This window comes from Hydractinia symbiolongicarpus, chromosome 5 (genome assembly GCF_029227915.1).
Source record: "Hydractinia symbiolongicarpus strain clone_291-10 chromosome 5, HSymV2.1, whole genome shotgun sequence".
In the NCBI taxonomy this organism is placed as follows: Eukaryota; Metazoa; Cnidaria; class Hydrozoa; order Anthoathecata; family Hydractiniidae; genus Hydractinia; species Hydractinia symbiolongicarpus.
Genome location: NC_079879.1, coordinates 17,823,806 through 17,841,283, shown reverse-complemented (window position 1 = coordinate 17,841,283; position 17,478 = coordinate 17,823,806). Strand labels below are relative to the sequence as shown.

General features: G+C 41.8%; 2 protein-coding genes across 2 annotated transcripts; one reads left to right on the top strand and one right to left on the bottom strand.

Annotated features, from left to right (window-relative positions):
- Positions 1-3,307: 3,307 nt before the first annotated feature.
- Positions 3,308-4,981, top strand: LOC130645050 (uncharacterized). The gene is made up of 2 exons (XM_057450900.1): positions 3,308-4,549; positions 4,834-4,981. Exon 1 carries the CDS (start codon positions 3,308-3,310, stop codon positions 4,061-4,063), a length of 756 nt encoding a protein of 251 aa, XP_057306883.1. The 3' UTR covers positions 4,064-4,549; positions 4,834-4,981.
- LOC130645051 (uncharacterized) lies at positions 3,845-5,879 on the bottom strand. Its single transcript, XM_057450901.1, has 2 exons — positions 5,240-5,879; positions 3,845-3,980 (listed from the first exon to the last, which is right to left on the bottom strand). The coding sequence occupies exons 1-2, from the start codon at positions 5,877-5,879 to the stop codon at positions 3,970-3,972; spliced, it is 651 nt and encodes a 216-aa protein (XP_057306884.1). The 3' UTR covers positions 3,845-3,969.
- Positions 5,880-17,478: the final 11,599 nt, after the last annotated feature.

Below are 17,478 nucleotides of genomic sequence, written 5' to 3'. Positions count from 1 at the left end.
TCGGTGAAGGTTAGGGTGCTACCCTCCTTAGGGAGTTGAATCTTAGCGGCATCGTTATTCTTGCAATACTCAAAGTGCTCATCCCTTTTCCGTTCGCTTGGAAAACCAGAGAGACAATTCAAGCAATAATGCTCTCTATGTCCATCCTTCGAGTTAACCTTGCTCAGTACACCGCTCAAGTTCTTAACAGCAATGTAGTGCTTCTTATCACCCTCACACAGCAAAAACAAAATAACCGTCTCCTTACGGTCAAGATGCTTCGACTTGCGACACATGTAGATACCTTCTCCCTCATCCTTTGTCAAAACATGCACAGCGACATCGGGGTTCCTTCTCTCAAACAAATCTATCTTGTTTAGCGCCATTGGGAAAGTTAGACCATCCCAATTATACTTATCATGCTTCTTAAGGATTGAGATTCGTTCAGGGTGATTATCGATCTTATCATGATTGAGAGCAGCGATAATAACCCATCTGAAACATTTATCATCATCCTCGTTATGAGGGTTAATCACAGATCGCTTTCCACTGAAATTCTTGGGTAGCGGCAAGTAAGAACTACCTCTAGTTAATTTTAGCTTATGAAAGTCCACATGCATATGCAAGATTTTATCAATTGTGAATCCGCTAGCTGGCAGCGCGGGGTTTTCAATCTGCTCGATTATCTTTTTACACATACGATCGAAAACATCAGAAATGTCATCGTGGGCGTGCAGTATCTCCATATAGCTATTGAAAGCTTTATCGACATGTACACACGGGGCATCGGTCGAGCTGGTGTCCTCCCTTACCCACTTCACCCACAAGGTCGCCTGAGTCTTCAGCCACTTCTTCTGCCCGAGCACGTCACTCATCAACCTATTTACGACGTGCTCGACCTTTTCGAGAAAGACCCTGACATTCTTCCCACCATCCGAGTTTATTTTGAAACGTTTGTATGAACCTACAAAAGCTTCTTCAATGGGGGTATAGGGGTTTTCCACCTCTTCCTCTTCCTCCACCTCTTCCTCTTCCTCTTCCTCTCCACTGCCCTTTTTATACAAACCCATGATCTTATCCTTCATGGTTTTGAAAGCTTTGCTCGCTTTCTCCTTAATAGCCTTAGGTACATGATTTATTAACCAGTCTCTCCATTCGATCAACTTGCTTTTCAAATCCATGTCTTGTTGGCTAGTGCCCGGTCTCGGTGCCGGTATGGGTACTGGTACCGGTCTCGGCGCTGGTACGGGTCTGGTGGGTCTCGGCGCTGGTACGGGTCTGGTGGGTCTCGGCGCTGGTACGGGTCTAGTGGGTCTCGGCGCTGGTACGGGTCTGGTGGGTCTCGGCGCTGGTACGGGTCTAGTGGGTCTCGGCATGGGTACGGGTCTAGTGGGTCTTGGCATGGGTACGGGTGCTGACACAGTAGTGGGTGTCAATAATTCGATCAGATCGGCCTTTCTGAGCCTTGAGTAGCCACGTAGGCCGCGTTCTCTAGCGAGAGCTCTTAATTCAACAACTGTATTTCTCGAAGTCATGCTTGGTTATGATATACGATTTATGAACCTTTAAGATGGTTTTTTATAATCGTTAAACTAAAAAAAGATTCATAAAATTTGTTACTTGGCTATGATATACGATTTTGTAATCTTTAAGCCATTTTTATAAATCGTAAACCGGGGTGGAGGATCGTGAGGGGCTTCGTTCACAAGACAACCACCCGACACCATGGTGGTAAAACGCGGTTTATGATACTGACATCGCTCCACCATGGGTACCCACCCATCGACACCTCGGGATTTTTGTTACCCGTCCGAGTAACAAAGGCCGGGAATTCGCGTTCAATATTGTCTAATGACAAAATCTATTGGTGCCCGACATATGGGACATTTATCCCTCCTATTCTCCAATTTATATGCACATGATAGACAGCAGCAAAAATGCCCCGCTCTACCATGAACAATGGTTGCGGTCTTTCGTTTAGAAAGACAAATGATACATCTATCATCTTCATCAATGTCATCGGCGTCCTCATCATCATCAACCTCAAGCTGCGCCGGTATCGGTCCAGGTGCCGGTAGCGGTCTTGGCACTGATACATTTGGCCTCATCACGGGTCCAGAAAATTCGGTCACTTCGAGATCCAGCATCCCTATGACGAGCGGCAAAGTCATATCGGGATATCTTGCGGGTACTGTTGATAATAATAATAATTCGATAAGCTCAGCCCTTCTGAGCCGCGAGTATCCACGTAGGCCAAGGTACCTCGCTCTGGCTCTTAAATCAGGGACCGTGAAAAGATCAAAGTCATCAATATATTCTCTACTGTGTATCAAATCGAGAACGATTCCTGAAGACATGCTTGCTTGTGATATACGATTTTGTAATCTTTAACACATTTTTATAAATCGTAAGCCGTGTTGGAGTGTAATGAGTGTCATCGTTTGTAATACAACCATCACGCTAAAACACACATACATCGATATACCATGGGTACCCACCCACCAGCACCTCGAGGATCGTGAGGGGCTTCGTTCGCGTAACAACCACCCGACCCCATGGCGGTAAAACGCGGTTTATGATACTGACATCGCTCCACCATGGGTACCCACCCACCGGCACCTAGAGGGTCGTGACCGGTACACCATGGGTACCCACCCACCGGCACCTAGAGGGTCGTGACCGGTACACCATGGGTACCCACCCACCAACATTTGTTACTCGTCTGAGTAACAAAAAAATACCCAATCACTTGGATCTTTTGTCGTTATAACGTTTTTGAGCTTTTAGATATGCCTCCCTGTTTTTCGACCTCCACCTTGAACAGTATCCATACCATTCCTTCTTGGTATCCAGATCGATGGTGTAGGATGGGTCGAGATCATTCTTCTCAATCACCTCAACCAGTTTAGCCTTTCTCATACCCACGATATACTTAATTCCGCGGGATTTAGCAACCTCTCGCAACTCTCTCAGTTTCATCAATTTATAATCTGGTGTGGTATCCATGTCTGACATATTAATATAATATATGAAAAACTTTAAGCACTTTTATCGTACCACATCATAACACAAAAAGGAGATAAATAAAGGTGTGCATAAATAAAACATGTCAAAACTTCAAGAGACTTACTATCAACCTCAAAATTTATGGAAAGGACAAAAGGCTGTTCAGAGCTTAAGAGGATTCGGTTTCAGGCCAAAGGAGATTAAGAAGTGGCTATCAAAACAAGCATTTTGGCAAGTACATTTACCCGCTCCAAAGCATGTTGAAAGACCACATTATGAAGTTACCACCCCTAATGATTTACATCAATTCGATTTATTGTACATGCCCGGTGACATACTGTATGGTAATAAATATAAGTACATTTTGTCGGGAATCGATGCTGCTTCCAGATACAAGGTAGCCCGACCTTTGAGGACTAAGAAAGCCAAAGAGGTTGCCGCTATGATTGAGGACATCTACAAGGCAGGACCATTAACTTATCCGAAAACTTTCCAATGTGATAACGGCTCAGAATTCAAGGCAGATGTATCAAAGCTGTTGGAGAAGCATAAGGTTGAAATTAAAAGAGCGACTACAAAATATAAGCATACACACACAGCTTTTGTTGAGGCGTTGAACAAGATACTTGCCGAAAATTTATTCAAAATACAAGATGCCCAAGAACTGAATGATTCGGAAAAGGTATCATCTACATGGGTTAAGCATCTGTATAAACTGATTGATAGGCTAAACGATACAAAGACGCAGATGATTGATATGAAGCCAAAAGATGCTATTATAATGAAAGAGGTGCCTTTGGTTAATCAAGAGAGCTATCCACCTGAAGTAGAATTACCTAAAGATGGCTTGTATAGATATCTACTACAACCTGGTGAAGAGCATGATGATGGGCGGAGACGGGCAACCGATAGAATATGGTCGAAAAACACATATAGATTGCGTGAGGTAATAGCGCAACCTGGTAACCGTGTAATGTACTATGTTCAAGACGGACCTGGACGGGCTTTTGTAAAAGAGGAATTGATGTTAATACCCGAAGATACAGAATTACCTCCTGATTATGTGCAAGGTTGGTGAAAAAGGGGGCGATATCTTTACCAGAAACAGGTAAAGATGATGCCGGGGATCGCGCGGGTCGGCAGATAGGGCCGCTATGGCTCAGTCTTGGGTGACGATCGCGCCACATAATGTCACAAACCGCCTTACATATTAATTTTTATCGTACCACACGAAATATGCGAGCGGTGTACATGCACACATCACTAACCTTGATTTACGGTCCTTCTGAGGCTTTGAACCTGGTCCATTAGACTTTTTTCAAACTGGTTGCGAGTTTCGCTCTCCATCTTTCTGTCGGTTTTCGTCATCTTGTCCAGAGCTTCGTAGTATATACCGCTTAGGGTTTGAAATTCAATGTGACTAATGTCGTCATTATTCAGAGCCCGCGAGACGGAGTTTTCAAACACGGCGATGGCGGACGTCGCAACATCATATAATTTCATGACCTTGTCAAGTTTGCTCCGATATCTTTTAATCAGGGCCATGACGGAGCCCGTGAAAATGGTTCCGGACAGTGCTACGGCTCCCAATCCCACGGAAGCGGGGATTCCGATGAGCGTGGCACCGGTTACCACCGAACCTATGCCCGAAGCGACGGTTAGGGCTCCGTCATGGCCCTGATTAAAAGATATCGGAGCAAACTTGACAAGGTCATGAAATTATATGATGTTGCGACGTCCGCCATCGCCGTGTTTGAAAACTCCGTCTCGCGGGCTCTGAATAATGACGACATTAGTCACATTGAATTTCAAACCCTAAGCGGTATATACTACGAAGCTCTGGACAAGATGACGAAAACCGACAGAAAGATGGAGAGCGAAACTCGCAACCAGTTTGAAAAAAGTCTAATGGACCAGGTTCAAAGCCTCAGAAGGACCGTAAATCAAGGTTAGTGATGTGTGCATGTACACCGCTCGCATATTTCGTGTGGTACGATAAAAATTAATATGTAAGGCGGTTTGTGACATTATGTGGCGCGATCGTCACCCAAGACTGAGCCATAGCGGCCCTATCTGCCGACCCGCGCGATCCCCGGCATCATCTTTACCTGTTTCTGGTAAAGATATCGCCCCCTTTTTCACCAACCTTGCACATAATCAGGAGGTAATTCTGTATCTTCGGGTATTAACATCAATTCCTCTTTTACAAAAGCCCGTCCAGGTCCGTCTTGAACATAGTACATTACACGGTTACCAGGTTGCGCTATTACCTCACGCAATCTATATGTGTTTTTCGACCATATTCTATCGGTTGCCCGTCTCCGCCCATCATCATGCTCTTCACCAGGTTGTAGTAGATATCTATACAAGCCATCTTTAGGTAATTCTACTTCAGGTGGATAGCTCTCTTGATTAACCAAAGGCACCTCTTTCATTATAATAGCATCTTTTGGCTTCATATCAATCATCTGCGTCTTTGTATCGTTTAGCCTATCAATCAGTTTATACAGATGCTTAACCCATGTAGATGATACCTTTTCCGAATCATTCAGTTCTTGGGCATCTTGTATTTTGAATAAATTTTCGGCAAGTATCTTGTTCAACGCCTCAACAAAAGCTGTGTGTGTATGCTTATATTTTGTAGTCGCTCTTTTAATTTCAACCTTATGCTTCTCCAACAGCTTTGATACATCTGCCTTGAATTCTGAGCCGTTATCACATTGGAAAGTTTTCGGATAAGTTAATGGTCCTGCCTTGTAGATGTCCTCAATCATAGCGGCAACCTCTTTGGCTTTCTTAGTCCTCAAAGGTCGGGCTACCTTGTATCTGGAAGCAGCATCGATTCCCGACAAAATGTACTTATATTTATTACCATACAGTATGTCACCGGGCATGTACAATAAATCGAATTGATGTAAATCATTAGGGGTGGTAACTTCATAATGTGGTCTTTCAACATGCTTTGGAGCGGGTAAATGTACTTGCCAAAATGCTTGTTTTGATAGCCACTTCTTAATCTCCTTTGGCCTGAAACCGAATCCTCTTAAGCTCTGAACAGCCTTTTGTCCTTTCCATAAATTTTGAGGTTGATAGTAAGTCTCTTGAAGTTTTGACATGTTTTATTTATGCACACCTTTATTTATCTCCTTTTTGTGTTATGATGTGGTACGATAAAAGTGCTTAAAGTTTTTCATATATTATATTAATATGTCAGACATGGATACCACACCAGATTATAAATTGATGAAACTGAGAGAGTTGCGAGAGGTTGCTAAATCCCGCGGAATTAAGTATATCGTGGGTATGAGAAAGGCTAAACTGGTTGAGGTGATTGAGAAGAATGATCTCGACCCATCCTACACCATCGATCTGGATACCAAGAAGGAATGGTATGGATACTGTTCAAGGTGGAGGTCGAAAAACAGGGAGGCATATCTAAAAGCTCAAAAACGTTATAACGACAAAAGATCCAAGTGATTGGGTATTTTTTTGTTACTCAGACGAGTAACAAATGTTGGTGGGTGGGTACCCATGGTGTACCGGTCACGACCCTCTAGGTGCCGGTGGGTGGGTACCCATGGTGTACCGGTCACGACCCTCTAGGTGCCGGTGGGTGGGTACCCATGGTGGAGCGATGTCAGTATCATAAACCGCGTTTTACCGCCATGGGGTCGGGTGGTTGTTACGCGAACGAAGCCCCTCACGATCCTCGAGGTGCTGGTGGGTGGGTACCCATGGTATATCGATGTATGTGTGTTTTAGCGTGATGGTTGTATTACAAACGATGACACTCATTACACTCCAACACGGCTTACGATTTATAAAAATGGCTTAAAGATTACAAAATCGTATATCACAACCAAGCATGTCTTCAGGAATCGTTCTCGATTTGATACACAGTAGAGAATATATTGATGACTTTGATCTTTTCACGGTCCCTGATTTAAGAGCCAGAGCGAGGTACCTTGGCCTACGTGGATACTCGCGGCTCAGAAGGGCTGAGCTTATCGAATTATTATTATTATCAACAGTACCCGCAAGATATCCCGATATGACTTTGCCGCTCGTCATAGGGATGCTGGATCTCGAAGTGACCGAATTTTCTGGACCCGTGATGAGGCCAAATGTATCAGTGCCAAGACCGCTACCGGCACCTGGACCGATACCGGCGCAGCTTGAGGTTGATGATGATGAGGACGCCGATGACATTGATGAAGATGATAGATGTATCATTTGTCTTTCTAAACGAAAGACCGCAACCATTGTTCATGGTAGAGCGGGGCATTTTTGCTGCTGTCTATCATGTGCATATAAATTGGAGAATAGGAGGGATAAATGTCCCATATGTCGGGCACCAATAGATTTTGTCATTAGACAATATTGAACGCGAATTCCCGGCCTTTGTTACTCGGACGGGTAACAAAAATCCCGAGGTGTCGATGGGTGGGTACCCATGGTGGAGCGATGTCAGTATCATAAACCGCGTTTTACCACCATGGTGTCGGGTGGTTGTCTTGTGAACGAAGCCCCTCACGATCCTCCACCCCGGTTTACGATTTATAAAAATGGCTTAAAGATTACAAAATCGTATATCATAGCCAAGTAACAAATTTTATGAATCTTTTTTTAGTTTAACGATTATAAAAAACCATCTTAAAGGTTCATAAATCGTATATCATAACCAAGCATGACTTCGAGAAATACAGTTGTTGAATTAAGAGCTCTCGCTAGAGAACGCGGCCTACGTGGCTACTCAAGGCTCAGAAAGGCCGATCTGATCGAATTATTGACACCCACTACTGTGTCAGCACCCGTACCCATGCCAAGACCCACTAGACCCGTACCCATGCCGAGACCCACTAGACCCGTACCAGCGCCGAGACCCACCAGACCCGTACCAGCGCCGAGACCCACTAGACCCGTACCAGCGCCGAGACCCACCAGACCCGTACCAGCGCCGAGACCCACCAGACCCGTACCAGCGCCGAGACCGGTACCAGTACCCATACCGGCACCGAGACCGGGCACTAGCCAACAAGACATGGATTTGAAAAGCAAGTTGATCGAATGGAGAGACTGGTTAATAAATCATGTACCTAAGGCTATTAAGGAGAAAGCGAGCAAAGCTTTCAAAACCATGAAGGATAAGATCATGGGTTTGTATAAAAAGGGCAGTGGAGAGGAAGAGGAAGAGGAAGAGGTGGAGGAAGAGGAAGAGGTGGAAAACCCCTATACCCCCATTGAAGAAGCTTTTGTAGGTTCATACAAACGTTTCAAAATAAACTCGGATGGTGGGAAGAATGTCAGGGTCTTTCTCGAAAAGGTCGAGCACGTCGTAAATAGGTTGATGAGTGACGTGCTCGGGCAGAAGAAGTGGCTGAAGACTCAGGCGACCTTGTGGGTGAAGTGGGTAAGGGAGGACACCAGCTCGACCGATGCCCCGTGTGTACATGTCGATAAAGCTTTCAATAGCTATATGGAGATACTGCACGCCCACGATGACATTTCTGATGTTTTCGATCGTATGTGTAAAAAGATAATCGAGCAGATTGAAAACCCCGCGCTGCCAGCTAGCGGATTCACAATTGATAAAATCTTGCATATGCATGTGGACTTTCATAAGCTAAAATTAACTAGAGGTAGTTCTTACTTGCCGCTACCCAAGAATTTCAGTGGAAAGCGATCTGTGATTAACCCTCATAACGAGGATGATGATAAATGTTTCAGATGGGCTATTATCGCTGCTCTCAATCATGATAAGATCGATAATCACCCTGAACGAATCTCAATCCTTAAGAAGCATGATAAGTATAATTGGGATGGTCTAACTTTCCCAATGGCGCTAAACAAGATAGATTTGTTTGAGAGAAGGAACCCCGATGTCGCTGTGCATGTTTTGACAAAGGATGAGGGAGAAGGTATCTACATGTGTCGCAAGTCGAAGCATCTTGACCGTAAGGAGACGGTTATTTTGTTTTTGCTGTGTGAGGGTGATAAGAAGCACTACATTGCTGTTAAGAACTTGAGCGGTGTACTGAGCAAGGTTAACTCGAAGGATGGACATAGAGAGCATTATTGCTTGAATTGTCTCTCTGGTTTTCCAAGCGAACGGAAAAGGGATGAGCACTTTGAGTATTGCAAGAATAACGATGCCGCTAAGATTCAACTCCCTAAGGAGGGTAGCACCCTAACCTTCACCGATGGTAAGTTTCAGCTCAAAGCCCCATTCATCATGTATGCCGATTTCGAAGCTTTTACAAAAGAGTTGCCAGAAGATGAGAGAAAATGCGGATCATCCACCGAGAAAGTTGGTAAACATGTTCCCACCGGATTCTGTTGTTATAGTAAATATGCTCATGGTGAAGTGCCGGACCCTCTGAATCTTTACCGCGGTGAGGACTGTGTTCCGCGCTTTGTAGATCATGTAGTTTCTGAGGCGAAAAGGTTATACAACATGTTTCCTCAGAAAGCAATGGATCCACTGACGGATGAAGAGCGTGACGGTTTCAATAGAGCCATGGTGTGCCACATTTGCATGGAAGAATTTGATGACAAGGATGACATTAAGGTTAGGGATCACTGCCATTTCACCGGTAAGTTTCGTGGGGCTGCCCATCAGAAATGTAATCTGCGTTACAAGGTTCCTAATTATATTCCGGTTGTCTTCCACAATCTGAGTGGCTACGATGCGCATTTATTCATTAAGGAGCTTGCTAGGAAGTACGGAGAAGATGGTATGGGTGTAATCGCGGAGAATAAGGAGAAATATATCTCTTTCTTTACGGATGTTAAGGTTGGTGAATACACTAACAAAAATGGGGAGACTAAGGACAGAAAGATACAACTGAGATTCATAGACTCATTTAGATTTATGTCAAGCGGCCTAAGCTCCCTGGCTGACAACCTATCAGATGATCAATGCAAAAACCTTCGAAAATTCTTCAATGGTGACGAATTCAACATAATGAGAAGGAAGGGTGTATACCCATATGAGTATGTTAACTCATTCGATAGGTTTAATGAAACTGAGCTCCCGTCAAAGGATGATTTCTACAGCAAGCTGAACATGAATGGTATCAGCGATGCCGATTATGCGCATGCCCAGAAGGTGTGGAAGGACATGAAAGTTGAAAATATGGGCGTTTATCATGATATCTATCTCAAGACGGATGTTCTGCTTCTGAGTGATGTGTTTGAGACATTCAGAGAAACATGCTTGAGAAACTACGATCTAGACCCGGCTCACTTTTACACTGCTCCGGGATTAGCCTGGAGGGCGTGTTTGAAAAAGACCAAGGTTAGTCTAGATTTATTGTCGGATATGGAGATGGTCATGTTCATTGAGAGTGGTATTAGGGGTGGATTGTGTCAGGCTGTCCACCGCTACGCCAAGGCCAACAATAAGTATATGGGGGACGAGTACAACACATCGGATGGGAATTGCATGGATTTATTTGAGCAGCAGGAAATGGCTAAAACCGTGCCTTTTGTAAAAAGAAAATTGATTGAATTGAGGTACTGGTTGATGAAACATGTACCTAGGGTCATCAAGGTGAAAACTAGTAAAGCTTACAGAGCCGTGAAGGATAAGATCATGGGTTTTTATGAAAAGGTATGTTGGGGACCGTCTGTACCGAAAGAGGAAAAACAATATACCACCAAAGCCAACACATCTGAGAGTAAGGAGATGAATAGCTATCTCCAGTACCTAGATGCAAATAATTTGTACGGCTGGGCCATGATTCAGAAGATGCCGACCGGAGGGTTTGAGTGGGTTGATGACGTGGTTTCTGATTTTACACCCGAACTGATTTCACAATTAGCTGTGGAAAACGGTGAAAAGGGGTACATCCTTGAGGTTGATGTTAGCTATCCACGGGAGCTTCATGATTCTCATAACGACCTTCCTTTCATGCCCGAGAGGAAGATCATTAATGGCGTGGAGAAGCTGACACCGTGTCTTTCAGACAAGAAGAAATATATCACTCATATCCGTGCGCTTGATCAAGCGTTGAAGCATGGTCTTGTTCTTGAGAAGGTTCATAGGGTCTTGAGATTTGATCAGAGTGCGTGGTTGAAGTCGTACATAGATTTCAACACTGATTTGCGTACCAAATCAACTAATGACTTCGAAAAGGACTTTTTCAAGCTGATGAATAATTCGGTCTTTGGGAAGACAATGGAGAATCAGCGAAGGCAGAAGGATATACGTTTGACCACCAACCAAAAGAATTATGAGAAAATGGTGATGAAGCCCAACTTCAAGGGTAGCACGTGGTTCTCGGAAACACTGATGGGCATAGAGATGTCCAAGATCAAGATCAAAATGAATATGCCAATCTACCTGGGGCTGGCAATTCTCGACTTGTCCAAGATGGTTATGTATGAGTTCCACTATGATTACATGAGACCAAAATATGGTGTGGATGTAAAGCTTTGCTACATGGATACGGATTCATTCGTCTACCACATAAAAACCGACGACTTTTACAAAGATATCGCCGACGATATAGCTTTGAGATTTGACACATCTGGGTACGATGAGGAAGATGGTAGACCTCTACCATTAGGTTTGAATAAAAAGATCATTGGGCTGATGAAGGACGAGTTAGGTGGCAAGGTAATGACGGAGTTTGTCGCCCTAAGAGCGAAGACCTACGCTTACAAACAGCTATGTGGTAGGGAGGATAAGAGGTGCAAGGGGGTCAAGAAGTGTGTGGTAAGGAAGACCATAGGTTTCGATGATTATAAGAGATGTCTGTTCGAGGGTGAAAATGTTTACAGGGAACAGATGACCTTTCGATCGATTAAGCATGATGTCCATACCATAAAAACAAACAAACTCGCTCTCAATGCTGATGATGATAAGCGTATAATTATGGAAGATGGTATTACCACACTGGCTAGAGGACATTATAGACACACATAACACATAACACATAACACATAACACATAACACATAACACTATAAATTATAGGATACGACAGATGAGGGTGGGTGGGGCCCAGGGGACGGGGATGAGGGCCAGGGGGACGCGGCCGGGAAGGGGGTTTTGGACAGATATTATAGAGCATGCCCGCTTATTTGACGTAAAGTGGTAAAGTGCACATGGATTTTATGGACTCTTCTATCGTTGATTTGACGGGGATGATCTATAAATTGACGTGGGATGGGAAACTGCTAAGGGGATCTGTCCTAACATTGGTATTTTCCTATCTCTGGTGCCACAGTGTATAAGCGGTTCTGCCTGGATGGATCGTGTACTACCACGTGGACCGGAGAAGAAGAGTGTATCTATCGATCGTCAACAAAAGTATGTGCGGGATACGAAATTGGGTGGGAATTTGTAGAAGCTGTGAATAATGGCAAAATGACTTTTAACGGTTTCACCAAATTTATGAGCAGTCGATATCAGAGACGTTCGTTAAATAGTAAATTTTTGAGTGTGTCTGCGTTTATTAATTTGTGGTTTGGATGGGCATCACATATGGAAATAGACTTTCGTCAGACATGTACAGGCTGCGATGGCCATTCACCATTACTTGCTTGTGATGGTACTAAAGTTGGCATTGGATTTAAGAACGCGTTCGTCGAACCGATCGAAACGATTCATAGTGGTGAGGTAATTCAAATGCCTTTAAAAAGATTCGACCGCTGTTTTATCATTAATAAACCTGATAACCTGCCATCTTATTATCGGCGCATCAGAAAACACCTAACTGACGTTTGTAACAAAATTTTGGAGCCTTCTATCAGTTTAATCATACCCGACTGGTTGTCTCTCACTGAAGTATTGAGAAGTGTGATGCCGTCTGCGGCCTTGAGACTATTTGACAGAATGCTTTCTAAAGAAATAGGTGCTGTTGAAAAACGAGCTATCGCTTATTTGTTTAAACAGTTATCCTATGATAGTTGTGTCGACGTCATAGTTCCATTTTGTGCAGTGGATGCGTTAATTCAATTTGTTCAAGAAATCAATTTTGGTGGTTCTTCATTGTCACATGTGTCAGATTTTCTTTATAAACAGCAATATTTTATCGAGCTGTAACAGATGCCATAATTTCGTCAGCACAGCAACTACCTAATGGGTTACCATCGGACGATTTGTTGGAACTGTTACTGTATTTAGCGTTGTTCGTAAAATCCATACACAGTAATAACATACCTCCTGAGTCACCTGCTGCGATCGAGCACTCTTATAACCCTGCGAAGTACGGACGTGCACTTTACTTTACCAATCACGGCAGACAAATCAGGTCCATGAGAAAGTTCACCATTGACAAGGACAGCAGCAAGAGTGTTGCGAATTACGATGATGTGCCAACATAGATATGCAATAAAGTATTCCCACAAGTCTCGAAGAGTGGGATGACGTTCGTTTTGTCCATTGCATGGACACTGTTTCGGCTTCCATGTAATTCCTGGCAGTGAAGGACGTAAAGATGTGAATGCTTCACTGTATACACATGCTGAAGTCGCTCCGTCTGTTCTTTTCTACAATCACGCTTGCAGCCTCAGCGAATACGTTAAAAATCGTGAATCTGGATTCTTTCAAAACACTAGATTTTATCACGATTTATTTCACGGTTATACACACAAATGCACTTCCGCTTTTCGATCAAATGGCATCCATGGTTTTTCATCTGCGAACACATCTATATGTGAACAATTTAATGCTTACATCCAACGTATTAAGTCTCCCGTTAAACTGATGAGTCAGACTCACTTCATGTTTTATCTCCAATTTTTTATTTACCAATGGAACATGTCCCGATTAGAAAACTTTGAAAGGCGTTCAAAAATTGCTCGTCTTGGTAGTGAATGAAAATAACAATATAACATGTACCTGGAATAAAAAAAGAAGGTTCCGTCCTTCTCAATTTCGGATTTACCTTGTTATTTCTTTCCCTATTGCTAAAACAACATGAACGACTTCGCTTCAAAAGATTTTGTTTAAAAATTTTTTTTTCAGTCCTTAATTTAATGAAAAAGATAGGCCTCAGCGTGTATACCAAAGAATATCTTTGACACGACTTCTTTTAGAAAGATTTAATTCTGAATTTTGCTTTTCAGTCCTAAATACAACGAAAGAGAACAGTCAAGTGTGCACACGGTAAATTCTTCTCTTTTATGACCCATTCGCGAACGGCTTTTTCACGCAAAATTGCGGAACGTGAAGGGTTTTTTTCTTTAAAGTATATTTTGCAGAAAAAAGACGTTTTGTACGTAAATTCCAGTTTCAATTTTAATAGCTCGATTTTTTGAACATAGTGGAATGACTGGATATTTTTAAAGAAGAGGCCCCATTAGTGTTCTATGATCATGCATGCGGTTTAAGCGAATACGTCAAGAACAGAGACTCGGGTTTCACCAACACACACACTTCTTTCATGATGTTTTTCACGAGTACACCCATTAAGGCTCGTTTCCATTTAACTGTATTTTCCGCTATAGCGCAAAAAGCTCGCGAGTGTACCACTGCAGGCGGTCGTGAATACGTCGATTTGTGAACAGTTTAACAGCTTCTCATTCCTATCCTATCTGCAGTTTTTCATTCACCCATCGAAAGAACATAGTTTCACAAACGACAAAGAATTGTTTCTGGAGAACGAAAACTGATCGAATCAACAGCAAGACAGTTTTTGGAAATTTTACGTAGAATTAGAAATATACGCTTCTCTACAAACTTTTCTTCTTGTGTTTTACTCGCCTTCAGTTGGATAAGAAGTAAATAAATTCAGTTTTCTAAAAAAATTATTTTTTGCTAAATTTGAACTAAAACACTATTGAGTATTGAGTAAAAATATAAGCTGGGTATTTAATTTCTATATGCCACAACCCAGCTCCAAATCTGAATAAACTAACTTATATTTTAAGTTGAGAACATCAACGAAACGTTTTTGGTCTAAACGAGGTGCACACTACAAATGCATTCGATTCCGAACTTTTTCCTCGGAAAATGTGTTTTCAGTACCTAAATTCAACAAAACAAGACAAACGGAGTGCGAATTACGAACGGTATCATGGTCTAGTATTCGATTCCGAACTTTTTCCTTAGAAAATGTGTTTTCAGTACCTAAATTCAACAAAACAAGACAAACGGAGTGCGAATTACGAACGGTATCATGGTCTAGTATTCGATTCCGAACTTTTTCCTCGGAAAATGTGTTTTCAGTACCTAAATTTACTAAAACAACTGTATTTTAAGGCGATTTTCCACCAAGCGGTCTAAAACGCGCTGAGCGTAGGCGGCTATTGTTTAAAACAATAGCCGCTTATAAATCCGCTTTGAATGTTACTTTTTGATTTCCACTTGTCAAAAGCAGCAAAAATGCGCGTACACTTTTACTCGACAAATATATGTAAAAACATGAACGTTCAAAGTAAAAAATTATTGCTGTTTAGGAAAATAAATTTTCTCAAACTATTCTTATTGCTGAATGAAGAAAAAGAAAAGAAAACAATGAAGTATGCAAAAACGTTTTGGATAAGATGGCTGTATTAAGAACGAAAACTAAAGGGAGAATTCAATGTTCTCCTTCAAGATCTGAAATTGTATGACAGTCAATTCATTTCAGTAGTTTCGTATGTCACCAACTAAATTTAAACTGTTTTATATTGGTTTGCTCCTTTGATTACAGAAAATGAAACAAAGATGAGAAAAATGATTGTTTTGATGGGTTTTTGCAAAAAGTTGTTCACATCACGTGGCATTTTAATTGGATAGCGCTTTGAAGACGCGCGTGAAAGTCGAAGTAGAGTCGACGAGCGGGTTTGTGACTGAAATAACAATACCAGCCACGCTCAGCGCGTTTTGGAACGCATAGTAGAAATTCGGCTTTATGTGTATGGATTGTGGTAAATTATCTCCCTAAATGTTTATTTTCAAAGGACGACTTTACTAAAACAACTGTATTTCATATGTATGGATTGCTTCTTAATGCGGGTAAATTATCTCCCTAAATGTTTTTTTCTTACTAAAACAACTGAATTTGATGTGTATGGATTGTTTCTTAATACGGGAAAATTATCTACCAAAATTCTTTTTTCAAGGACCAAATTTACTAAAAAAACTGAATTTGATGCAATCCACACTTTATCAAAGCCTATTAATCTCATCAAAAATAAGCAGCTAAATTTGCACTACATAACATGATTCCTATACACACATCACTGCACTAAATGAAAAGGGTCACTTTACAGAAGGATCGTGCAATAATAACATGCACTCTTTTATGAAGTTTTTTTCAACATTTTTTTAATTTTTTTATTCCCAGACCGTAAATAAATCTTCAACATACATTTTCTGCAATATTGTAAATGCAATCACATAACATACCAGTTATACATAATATATTACCATTGCAATTTAAACAAAGCATATTATTTTTGTGGTCAAACTTTCACAAATCACTTTCTTACTTTTAGCTTAATTTAATTTCACCCAAATTTTTTATTTTTTTGATGAAAAAAGTGCTTTACCTTCCCTATTAAAGTTCCTAGCCAATCTATTGACACTTTCACAAACAAAATATAATATTCCAACCAATGCAGCTGTATTTGATGTTACTCCAGTTGTAAGGTATATATGCAAACAATGCTGCATCCATGGATATTAAGTCATACAAATATTAGTAACTCTGTCAATTACTCTGTAATTAATTATTGTAATTACCGTATGAGCCGAATAAACATTGGGCAAATTTTTAAGCCTGTGCCAGGGGGACACTTATTCAGCTAGGCTCAACCTAAAAAAAAAGAATTCTCTCTTCCAACGTTTTTGGCTACCGTGTTTGACGTGCACATGCTATGGTATACTGGGTTGAACCAACCTTTGTTGTCATGCGTTGTAAATTCTTGTGCTCAGAATGCATGGCCAACATTGGTTACATTTAATAATTGTATAACTCGCAAAACAAAGTATCATGCGTGTCATGTTTGTCCAGTTTAATGTTTTGGTTAATTATTTTAAATATATATATATAATGTCCACCAAGGTGGGTTTCAGCAGCCTGCTGTAGTGTAGGAAAACGACATTAGATAGATGGTTAATCTCACAAATATCAAGGGATATACCCTGTCTATTATGTCAGGGAGGGGCTATGGCTTACATAGGGAATCCTAGAGTATTTAATGCTCCTATTTTGAGCCACACAGACCCAATTAGGGTCCACGCTCCACTGGATAACCTTCAGCAACATCCAACAGCCTGCACAGTGTGCCATCTCCCCAATTTCCATCACATGGTCCGAGGCTATGGCAGCATTTACTCGCTTATGTTGCTCATGCTCACAATTGTCTCCAAGGGGAATCGAACCCCTGTCTTCAACATAAAATGCAAGAGTTATAAGACCATCCTTAAAAATATAATTGGTTAGCATCACCAACCGACTCACTTTCAAAAGCGAAAGTCGAGTCCGGGAGACGGTAAATTTGTAAAAAATAAACCAAACAATACACGAACAATCTTCGACACACAACAAAATTCGCA